Raw genomic sequence first — 12,013 nt, 5'->3', positions numbered from 1 at the left:
TGTATTTATAGATAGACATTTTTTATCGTAAATGTTTTGGACCAGCCCTAGACCCCTACGAGCTTTTAATATTCTTTCTTGTTGTGAGTATTTTTCAGAAATTATCTCTCCTAAATATTTAAAGTATGGTACCATCTTAATTTCTCCATATTTGGTTTGTAACTTAGAAATTTCTAGATTTGTTGTTGTAAACACCGTTTTCTCAAAAGATATTTGTAGGCCAACTTTTCCTGCACACTCTTTTAAGGTTTCTATCTGTTTGACTGCCATTTCACTAGAATCTGCCATTATTGCAAGATCGTCTGCGTAGGCTAAGTAGGGGATTTGTAGGTCATCTTTTTTGGTTCCCAGTGATATTGGTTTCCAGTACTTTTCTTTTTTGAGTTCTTTTTCTTTATTATTATTATTATTATTATTATTATTTCTTTCTTTTTCTCAGACATTATATCTGGTCAAAAATGGAAAGTGACGCGGACCTTGATCAAGCGTGACTTCCTTTTAACTGTACGGTATATGTTACATTGCATTTAGGAACTTTCGGGTAATTGAACATGTATCAATAATTACGGATTTCTGTAGTTTTATATATAAGTTTGGATGTAGCTGTATTGCATTGATGTACTGGTGGATATTGTGTGGTATGACTCCTGTAGTTGATAGTATAGTTGGTATAATGTCAACTTTATCCTAATGCCACATGTCCTTGATTTTCTCAGCCAGTTGGATGTATTTTTCAATTTTTTTCTCCTGTTTTCTTTTGTATATTCGTTGTATTGGGTATGGATATTTCAATTAGTTGTGTTAATTTCTTCTTTTTATTTGAGAGTATGATGTCAGGTTTGTTATGTGGCATTGTTTTATCTGTTATAATGATTCTGTTCCAGTATAATTTGTATTCATCATTCTCCAGTACATTTTGTGGTGCATACTTGTATGTGGGAACATGTTGTTTTATAAGTTTATGTTGTAAGGCAAGCTGTTGATGCTATACCAATATTATTTTTGCTACATTGTCATGTCTTCTGGGGTATTCTGTATTTGCTAGTATTGTACATCCGCTTGTGATGTGACCTATTTCTATTTGTTGTTTGTAAAGTCTGCATTTATCTGTTGTGGTATTGGGATCTTTAATAATATGCTTGCTGTAATATCTGGTGTTTATTGTTTGATCCTGTATTGCAATCATGAATCCTTCCATCTCACTGTATATATTGCCTTTTCTTAGCCATGTGTTGGATGCGTCTTGATCGTTGTGTGGCTGTGTTAAATGATACGGGTGCTTGCCATGTAGTGTTTTCTTTTTCCAATTTACTTTCTTCGTATCTGTTGATGGTATGTGATCTAAAGGGTTGTAGAGGTGGTTATGAAATTGTAGTGGTGTAGCCGATGTATTTATATGAGTGATTGCTTTGTGTATTTTGCTAGTTTCTGCTCGTTCTAGAAAGAATTTTGTTAAATTGTCTACCTGTCCATAATGTAGGTTTTTTTATGTCGATAAATCCCCTGCCTCCTTCCTTTCTGCTTAATGTGAATCTTTCTGTTGCTGAATGTATGTGATGTATTGTATATTTGTGGCACTGTGATCGTGTAAGTGTATTGAGTGCTTCTAGGTCTGTGTTACTGCATTTCACTACTCCAAATGAGTAGGTCAATATTGGCATAGCATAAATATTTATAGCTTTTGTCTTGTTTCTTGCTGTCAATTCTGTTTTCAGTATTTTTGTTAGTCTTTGTCTATATTTTTCTTTTAGTTCTTCTTTAATATTTGTATTATCTATTCCTATTTTTTGTCTGTATCCTAGATATTTATAGGCATCTGTTTTTTCCATTGTTTCTATGCAGTCACTGTGGTTATCCAATATGTAATCTTCTTGTTTAGTGTGTTTTCCCTTGACTATGCTATTTTTCTTACATTTGTCTGTTCCAAAAGCCATATTTATATCACTGCTGAATACTTCTGTTATCTTTAGATCATCCATGTATAGCAAATGTGTGATTTTGTGTGGGTATGTTCCAGTAATATTACATCCATAATTTGTATTATTTAGCATGTTGGATAGTGGGTTCAGAGCAAGACAGAACCAGAAAGGACTTAATGAGTCTCCTATATATGTTAGCTGAAATTTTTCTTCTATATCTAGCATCTGTGTCACTTCGTGTTCTATTTGTGCTTGTTCTGGTGGCTGTCTTAAGATTTCGTTTTCCTCTGACTGTTTAATTGGTGCGTGTTGTTCTTTGTTTGTTTGCTCTGGGATGTTTGAGTCCATTACTGTATTTTCTTCTTCTTCTGATTGCACATTATTTTGTTCCAGTATTTGTTGTACTTCTTGTTTGATGTTTTCTAATTCTGACTGGGGTATCCTGTTATTTTTGATTATTACACGGATCTGATCAGCTAGTCGTTGTTCTGTTAAAAATTTTAATTCTGGGTATCTGGTAATAAATGTTGTGTATACTTGTGATCTGTATCCAGTTGTGTTGGTTCCTAGGTTTGTTGCTTGGTAATAACAGAACATGAGGTGTCGATTAACTTCATCTGACCATCTCATCCTCTGTCTTTGTTTTTGTTTTCCTTCTAGGGTGGTTGCAGGAAGCATATCCTGCAAAACACCTCTACTTGGATTTAAATCATTTTCCAGTTGGCTAGCAGTGTCGTTACCATTGTGGGCGGGAATAGGGTTCAAGCGTCGTCCCCGACCATGACGGCGCTTGTCCGAGGCTTCTTTAGTTCTGTCCTGAACCAACTAATCACACTAAAAGGGGGGTTAGCCCTATTAGTGGTTTGTTCTTTTCGTCGCCTATTACGACTGGCAGAACATACCGGAGGCCTATTCTTTTCCTCGGGGATTATTATTATTATTATTATTATTTCTTTACTTTCTCAGACTTTTTAGAAGTCTGGTTAAGAATGGAGTGACGCGGACCTTTATCAAGCGTCACTTCCTTTTTGCTGTACGGTACATGTTATATTGCATTTAGGAACTTTCGGGTAATTGAACATGTATCAATAATTACGGATTTCTGTAGTTGTATATATATGTTTGGATGTAGCTGTATTGCATTGATGTACTGGTGGATATTGTGTGGTATGACTCCTGTAGTTGATAGTATAATTGGTATGATGTTAACTTTATCCTGATGCCACATGTCTTTGACTTCCTCAGCCAGTTGGATGTATTTTTCAATTTTTTCTCCTGTTTTCTTTTGTATATTTGTTGTATTGGGTATGGATATTTCGATTAGTTGTGTTAATTTCTTCTTTTTATTGGTGAGTATGATGTCAGGTTTGTTATGTGGCGTTGTTTTATCTGTTATAATGGTTCTGTTCCAGTATAATTTGTATTCATCATTCTCCAGTACATTTTGTGGTGCATACTTGTATGTAGGAACTTGTTGTTTTAAAAGTTTATGTTGTAAGGCAAGCTGTTGATGTATTATTTTTGCGACATTGTCATGTCTTCTGGGGTATTCTGTATTTGCTAGTATTGTACATCCGCTTGTGATGTGATCTACTGTTTCTATTTGTTGTTTACAAAGTCTGCATTTATCTGTTGTGGTATTGGGATCTTTAATAATATGCTTGCTGTAATACCTGGTGTTTATTGTTTGATCCTGTATTGCAATCATGAATCCTTCTGTCTCACTGTATATATTGCCTTTTCTTAGCCATGTGTTGGATGCGTCTTGATCGATGTGTGGCTGTGTTAGATGATACGGGTGCTTGCCATGAAGTGTTTTCTTTTTCCAATTTACTTTCTTCGTATCTGTTGATGTTATGTGGTCTAAAGGGTTGTAGAGGTGGTTATGAAATTGTAGTGGTGTAGCCGATGTATTTATATGAGTGATTGCTTTGTGTATTTTGCTAGTTTCTGCTCGTTCTATAAAGAATTTTCTTAAATTGTCTACCTGTCCATAATGTAGGTTTTTTATATCGATAAATCCCCTTCCTCCTTCCTTTCTGCTTAATGTGAATCTTTCTGTTGCTGAATGTATGTGATGTATTCTATATTTGTGGCATTGTGAGCGTGTAAGTGTATTGAGTGCTTCTAGGTCTGTGTTACTCCATTTCACTACTCCAAATGAGTAGGTCAATATTGGTATGGCATAAGTATTTATAGCTTTGGTCTTGTTTCTTGCTGTCAATTCTGTTTTCAGTACTTTTGTTAGTCTTTGTCTATATTTTTCTTTTAGTTCTTCTTTAATATTTGTATTATCTATTCCTATTTTTTGTCTGTATCCTAGATATTTATAGGCATCCGTTTTTTCCATCGCTTCTATGCAGTCGCTGTGGTTATCCAATATGTAATCTTCTTGTTTAGTGTGTTTTCCCTTGACTATGCTATTTTTCTTACATTTGTCTGTTCCAAAAGCCATACTTATATCATTGCTGAATACTTCTGTTATCTTTAGTAATTGGTTGAGTTGTTGATTTGTTGCTGCCAGTAGTTTTAGATCATCCATGTATAGCAAATGTGTGATTTTGTGTGGGTATGTTCCAGTAATATTGTATCCATAATTTGTATTATTTAGCATGTTGGATAGTGGGTTCAGAGCAAGGCAGAACCAGAAAGGACTTAATGAGTCTCCTTGGTATATTCCACGCTTAATCTGTATTGGCTGTGATGTGATATTATCTGAATTTGTTTGGATATTAAGTGTGGTTTTCCAGTTTTTCATTACTATGTTTAGGAACTGTATCAATTTAGGATCTACTTTGTATATTTCCAATATTTGTATTAACCATGAGTGGGGTACACTATCAAAAGCTTTTTGGTAATCAATGTATGCGTAGTGTAGAGACCTTTGTTTAGTTTTAGCTTGATGTGTCACCTCTGCATCTATTATCAGTTGCTCTTTACATCCTCGTGCTCCTTTGCAGCAGCCTTTTTGTTCTTCATTTATAATTTTGTTCTGTGTTGTATGTGTCATTAATTTCTGTGTAATGACTGAAGTTAATATTTTGTAGATTGTTGGTAGGCATGTTATGGGGCGATATTTAGCTGGGTTTGCTGTGTCTGCTTGATCTTTAGGTTTCAGATAAGTTATTCCATGTGTAAGTGTATCAGGGAATATGTATGGGTCTGCAATGTAACTGTTAAATAATTTAGTTAGATGTGAATGTGTTGAGGTGAACTTCTTTAGCCAGAAATTTGCTATTTTATCATTTCCAGGGGCTTTCCAATTGTGCGTAGAATTAATTGCTCGGGTGACTTCATGTTGCAAAATTATCACTTCAGGCATTTGTGGTATCATCTTGTATGTATCTGTTTCTGCTTGTATCCACCGTGCATGCCTATTATGTTGTACCGGGTTTGACCATATGCTGCTCCAGAAGTGTTCCATGTCTCTTATGTTTGGTGGATTGTCTATTTTTATGTGTGTGTTATCTATTGTTTGGTAAAATTTCTTTTGGTTTGTGTTGAATGTTTGGTTTTGTTTCCTTCTATTTTCACTTTTTTTGTATCTTCTAAGTCGTTTCGCCAAAGCTTGTAATTTTTGCTTCTTTTCATCTAATTGCTCTATTGCTTCTTGTTGTGAGATTTTACCTAACCTTTTTCGTTTTTTGTCTGATATTTCATTTCTTATAAATTGTGTTAACTGTCCGATGTCTTTTCTCAGTTTTTCTATTCTGATCTGTAGCCTGTGTTGCCATGCTGGTTTTGTGGGTTTCTTCTGTGTGTTGGTTGGTTCTGATATCTGCCTAGTGTGTATATTTAGTGTAGTGAGTGCTCCTACATAAACCAGTAGTTGTAACTATTATTATTATTATTATTATTATTATTATTATTATTATTATTATTATTTAAAAAATGATGGAAGATTGTGGACCCAACCTTCCATGGGATTCTTTTCCTACTCCAACGTGCATCTTGAAGTTTCCCAGTCATTTATCAGTTGTTAAATAAGCACTTTACATAATTCTGAAAAGTCATTATTAAGCAAAATAGCTGTCTGTCACTTTACTGAAACATACAAAGCAACATTTTTCATTTTCTTTTTACTTGATTGCAGGCTATGTGACGGATGTTTTATGGGTATATGTGTTGTCATTGTGTCTGATGACCGTTCCCACCACCCCCACTCCAGTTGCACATTAAGGATGACTTCTTGTCTGACCAAAACTTATAATTTCAATAAAGTGTCAAACTTTTTTCAAAATTATTTAAATAATGTAAATCAAAGCCTCTGTAAAATATTGTGCATATCTTCAAGAGCACACAAAACTTGTAGTAGTTGAACAATGAAACAAACACACATGCATGCACACTCATTCTTCCTTTCATACCAACCAAAACTTTCTCGTATTTTGTTAATGAACATTAATTTATATCAGTAAAAAGTGCATATACAGCACAAAATTAATTAAGGAACAAGTTATCTGGTGTATAAATATTCAACAGAAATAATAGACACCTTGAAGTACTGTTCATCGTAAACAGGTCCCACAATCGAAGAAGAGCTGTGTAACGTCTTGTTCTGTGTATCATATGAAAGGATAATTATAATATGATCAGAGTACTTTAAGCTTATGAATCATCTTACTAACAACAGCTCTTTCCATATACTCCTCAAACTCAAAGGAAAATGACTGGGGTATTTAACTAGGGACCTGAAAATGTAGCATCTAATTTTAGCAAAATTCGCACCTATCTTTGGCAAAAGTTGCAAATGTTTTACTGTCTGTAAATGACTAGACACACAGTTTTAAAAGGTTGTCATACTATGTACCTGAAGACAAAACCTTAGTGCTTTGAAATAATTTTCTGGTGATAGGGTGCTTTCTGCCTGGAATGTTTGCTTTTGTAAAAACAGGAAGAGTGTTCTGAAAAGCGCTACACTTTTTTACTTCTTTTGGCTCTATTCAAGTTTTTAACAAATAACTGTTTCAGCTCAGAAGGAATAGCATTTTCCCACTGGTGAACTAAGTGCATCACAGATTTAAGGTCTTTCATGAAATTTGCTTTTCGGCCCGATTCTATAATTAAAAAATCTGCAGGATATTAATTATGATCTTTCATGGGCATTCGTAGTCATCCAAGCAACAGTTGACAATACTAAAGATAAAACTGGTAAGGCGCATAGCATATAAAGTAACTCTGCACATTAGGGGCTGACTTTCAGCAGAGTCAAAATATGCTGACAAAGTTTGTTTACTGGTTGCTATAGTGCAGAGTGGTGACACTATAGAATGGCAGTTGGCATTAGGCACAAACAAACTACAATTATGATGGCCAGAGGGGGTGACAAGCAGTGCGGGGAAATGAGTCCCACCTCATTCTCCAAGGGAAACAGCCTACCCCCGTGTCCTGCATTTCGCCAATCCATTCTTGTGTTGTGAGGGTGGTAACCATACTGTGTTGGACCAGGATTATTCTCTTCACTCATTTCAAAATAAGAAAACAACAGGCAATCCACAACACAAAGCATTTGGTAACAGCTACAAAGTAATTACTTGCCAAGGGTGAAAATTCACTAACGAGGTAGTTCAGACCTGGCCTCCATTGGTATTTAATGCAATCCAACTTGCTAACACCCACTCCCCAGAACTGTCATATTAAATGTGTCCCCACTATATCAATTTCTAAACTGTAGCTGACAGACATATGTACTCATTTCTTTGTTTTTAGATGCAAGGGCCCATGGACGAGTACGAAGTAGCATTATGTGGTATGTATTGTCTACAGACCATTCAACTTTCCACAATTAGTGTGGCACCACAGCATTGGCCACACTGATATTATGTTTTCTTCATGCACTTTTTATTTTGTAAACACAGTCTTATGCATATTATCTTACCAAACGCAGCTTCATCAGATGAGGTGCAATACCAGTAACCAAAAATTGGTTACATTTCCCATATATATGGGCAGAAAATAAAATTATTTCAAACTATCTCTGATAAAATAGTTCATCTGCATACATACAATTCACTATAACACCATCTATTATATAATTTCACATTTTCACATTTTGAGGCAGAATTTGCATCTATATTTGCATTTACTGAAAATGTAAGATTTTCAAGTTCCTATGCACAATATACCATACACCTCACACCTGTGTACATACAGGGTGTCTTCAGAGGAACGGTCAGTATTCAGGGATACAACAGGAACAGTCATTCAAAGCAAAATTGTCAAGTAAACATGGTCTCTAAAATGCATAACTTGAGAGCTATGAGCACTAGTTGTACTGAACTTTACATGACTTTTTTGCTTAGAATGACGGTTCCTGCCATATACCTGAATATTGACCATTCCTCATGTGACGCTCTTTATACATCAGACCATTACAATCAGTAAAACAAATGTATGACCCCATGATGAGAGTAAAGACAAAGGAACACTGCATCATAATTTGGAACAACACAGGTACTGCAATACTGTATTTATCTGCCAACACTGGATAGTTGACTATCAAGTTCATTTCTTCATGCATCAAAAAGTATGCATAACTACATGCATCAACCACATAAGGAACAAATAAATAGATATTTAACACACACACACACACACACACACACACACACACACACACACACACACACACCTCTACTAAGGATAGATAAATAATGTATGGTTATTTTATATATAAAATGCTTTAATACAATAGAACAGAAATACAGTTTTACATTTATATTCCTGATAGCTTATGAAAACTTGTTTTTTCGATCTACCTGTTGTCTGCGTGTCAGCTGAGGTGTTAGAGGCCGCAAACTTGTGCTGTCATATGGTAAGACTGCTGGTAATCCTGCTTTTCGCTGTGTCTCCAATAATTCTTGTTCTAATTGAATAACCTACAAAAGATACACTTCATTACTGCAGATCTTATAAACATTAAGATAATGCAAATTCCACAGTACACAGAAATAAGGGTGCAAAACCAATTGCCCAGAAACAAATGAATCTTTTCTTTCATCGTTGTCCTCTAATGTCCTCAGAACAGAAGGTGCTTTCACATCCTGGCATCTGAGTGCCAAGCATCTGAGCCTCTACTTTCAAAACTATCACTACTTCTTCTGCAAGAAAGGAATATAAAAGTTACAAACTCTAGGAATAGTTTTTTCTACTTTTAGGTATTTCTGGCAGCAATACTTCGGATTTCATCATCAGTGTAAATACTGGCGAAACATTCTGTCTCCCTTGGTACACATGGTAACCAAAGACAAGCAGTTTAGTTCCTACCTTGAGAAATGTTACTGTTAAGTAATTCATTATTAGAGTCAATGGTTTTCCATATATAACCATCACCACAGGCAGTAAGTCTCCACACTTAGTTTTTTTTATAATTCTACTCTCATACAGACTTTATTTAAATCTCTTTCCCTTCATTGTGAGTATTATCCAAACCCCCTGGTTCTCAGCACAGCATTTCCTACTTCTTATTTTTCTTCAAGTTAAAAAAAATAAAATAGAATACGCACGCAATAATAGTACATGAATATCAGTGATACGGGAAATTAAATATGAAAAAGGAAGAATGTGGCCAAGATAGATTAGATATAACAATAGTCTATGATAGAAGAGGTAGCGAAAAGACTGAGAAAGCACGGAAGAAAACAAAAAATTCAGCACAAGACTACAGTGTGAGGCATATTATGAAATACATGGTATATGGAGGAGGATTACTGAAGCACGCATTCTTGTGGATTCCTGCTCTAGCCATTTCTGCCTTTGGGGGCAATTGGGTGGCAGACAAAGATGACTAATAGTACAAGAACAGCTAAGTATTTAGTTGATTCAAGGATTCTACAAACATGCAATGCAGGAGTTTCTTTAAACTGTTCCTGTCCGCAACACTGTGCATGGTACATACCCGATCTTTCAGGCTCTTGACGAGAGCATTGTACTCTGTGTCCTTCTCTTGCAGAAGCTGAAGGTAGAACTCTTCTCGATGGATCATGTCTGCTTCACGCTGGGTGAATTCCCTCAAAAGTCTCTTAGCCTTTGCATACTTCTTCTCTAAAGCTGCATACTGAGCCTGAAATAATTTTTTAAAAAATAATAATTTTTACTACCCCATAAGAACATTTGTGAGAAAATAAGAGATGAAAAAAATGAAGAAATATCCTCAAATTATTAAAATTTGAATTGTATAAATATTTACTCTACTACTTTCATAATAATAAGCTAATACTTCAGTTAAAACTTCGGTTTTGGGAGTCCATAGCCAACTTAGTTTTATACCATAGGCTCTCAGTCCAGATGTTTTAACTCAACTAAATACTGCCCATGAATGCCTATATCTTATTAATAAAATTTCAACTAGATAACACAAAACTATTTCATTTGATATTTCTCTTGTGCATGGTAAGTAAACATGTTCAAAAGGAAATTTGAGTGGTCAGTCAATGTTTTGGTTTCACTTCTCAGAGAATTAACTAGCCGACTCCTGTGTTTTAGGCTACATCCTTCTATCTGTTGCATAATACATCGTATTTACACCCTAAACAGGAAAATAGTAACTAAGCTGCATTTATCAGTGCTTTGGTGATACATTCCACAATCTTACCTTTTTCAACCAATTCAACTTTTGAGTCTGAAACCACAACATGTTTTTCTCACCTGTGACTGTGAAAGCATTTCCTGCATGTTTGCGATTTCTTTTTTGGCTGCCAGGAGATTCCTGTCTGTCTCTCTAAGACGTGCTGTGGAGTGGCGGAGTCGCTCCAAAAATTCCTCATTATCCACACCATTCTGCTCCATTTCAACAAGCTAGAATTAAATATTGCTATCAAAGTAACAAAAATCAGATGTAGCTTAAGTGTTAAAATGCAATTTTTTGTACCGAATAACTTTTTTATTTTACTGTAGCTGACTCAGTATGGACCAGGCTCATTATACACTAAAATCACAATTACATTAGAAAAACGTATAATGTTTAGTCAAATGAATACATTAAACTAAACTGTCTTTATCTGCAGCAGCCACTTATTGCCAATAAATTTCTGTTACAACACTAACTGATAGTGTTTCAGTGCCATGTCATTAATTTCTTTTTGGCAAGAGAGCCTGTTCTTGGAAATAACATTGCCAGTAATTTTCTTCAGAACAATATTTTGAAAAACAATGAGATAGAGCCTGATAAAAAAATGTCAATAACAATCTCACAAAGCCATACAAAACAGAATTATGGCCATAAAAATTTCAAGAAGTTCAACTTTAATGATGTCATAGCAAACAAAGCTGCAGTAGCAATTTAAATTTAAAGTATCATCATTTACAAATGGCCACTTGAGCAAGATTTAGAGTCTATTAAATTTTGCATTCAGTACTGTGGCATTTGAATAAGTCATGCAATACATGAGACCTGGGTAATGGAGAGACTTGCAGGGCCCAGACTCATATGATAAGACATACTAGCACACTTAAAGGCAGCTCTTCTGTCTTTCAGTGAGTTGTCTCCGTTATCTCTAAATAATTCTTAATTTTCAACCACAACTTTCCATACAGTAGCATACCAGTATAGGTGAACAGCGGCTGTTTGTTTTGAAGCAGATGTACTTGTAGCACAGAGAGGAGCATGGTGGGGTGCATACACACAAGGCAGGGTTTGCCAAAGCTGCTCTTTAGCACAACTGAATGTCTGGTTGAGTTCATACACAACTCATAGACCAATGTGTGTTTAAGGGTACTTATTAGTCTAGAAGTGGAGAACTTTATATTCCAACATGAAGTCACAGGAACAGAGGTTAAAAAATGGCTGCAGCCACAGATGACACTTTTACTGTGGGATCTTTGAGATTTGGTAAGTAATGTGTGGAAGTGTAACTTGGCTGGTGCAAAAACTATGTCTTCAAGAGCAGTGGGGTTAGTATGGAGTATATGAGCAGGAGTGAAGGAGAAGAAATGGAAGAAACAACAAGGAATTGTGTGGGTGCCTACAAAAAGCTGAGTACATAATGGTGATCTCAGATTGGATTAGATAAGCACCATCAGCTTATAACTTCCCTTCTAATTACTCAAGAAGCTAGTTTGGAGCTAGTTCCGTATTGACAAAAAACAGAAGTCAA

At 35.4% G+C, this 12,013-nt stretch overlaps 1 protein-coding gene across 1 annotated transcript in view; it reads right to left on the bottom strand.

The window, feature by feature from the left end:
* Nucleotides 1-12,013, bottom strand: part of LOC126252635 (uncharacterized) — a 204,952-nt gene that overhangs the window by 89,224 nt on the left and 103,715 nt on the right. The window contains 3 exon segments of the mRNA XM_049953538.1: nt 8,678-8,797; nt 9,817-9,981; nt 10,566-10,715. Of these exon segments, the coding sequence (XP_049809495.1) occupies nt 8,678-8,797; nt 9,817-9,981; nt 10,566-10,715 (435 nt within the window).

This window comes from Schistocerca nitens, chromosome 4, assembly GCF_023898315.1.
Source record: "Schistocerca nitens isolate TAMUIC-IGC-003100 chromosome 4, iqSchNite1.1, whole genome shotgun sequence".
NCBI lineage: Eukaryota > Metazoa > Arthropoda > Insecta > Orthoptera > Acrididae > Schistocerca > Schistocerca nitens.
Note: the sequence above shows the minus strand (reverse complement) of the source record. Positions and strands in the feature narration are given on the sequence as shown.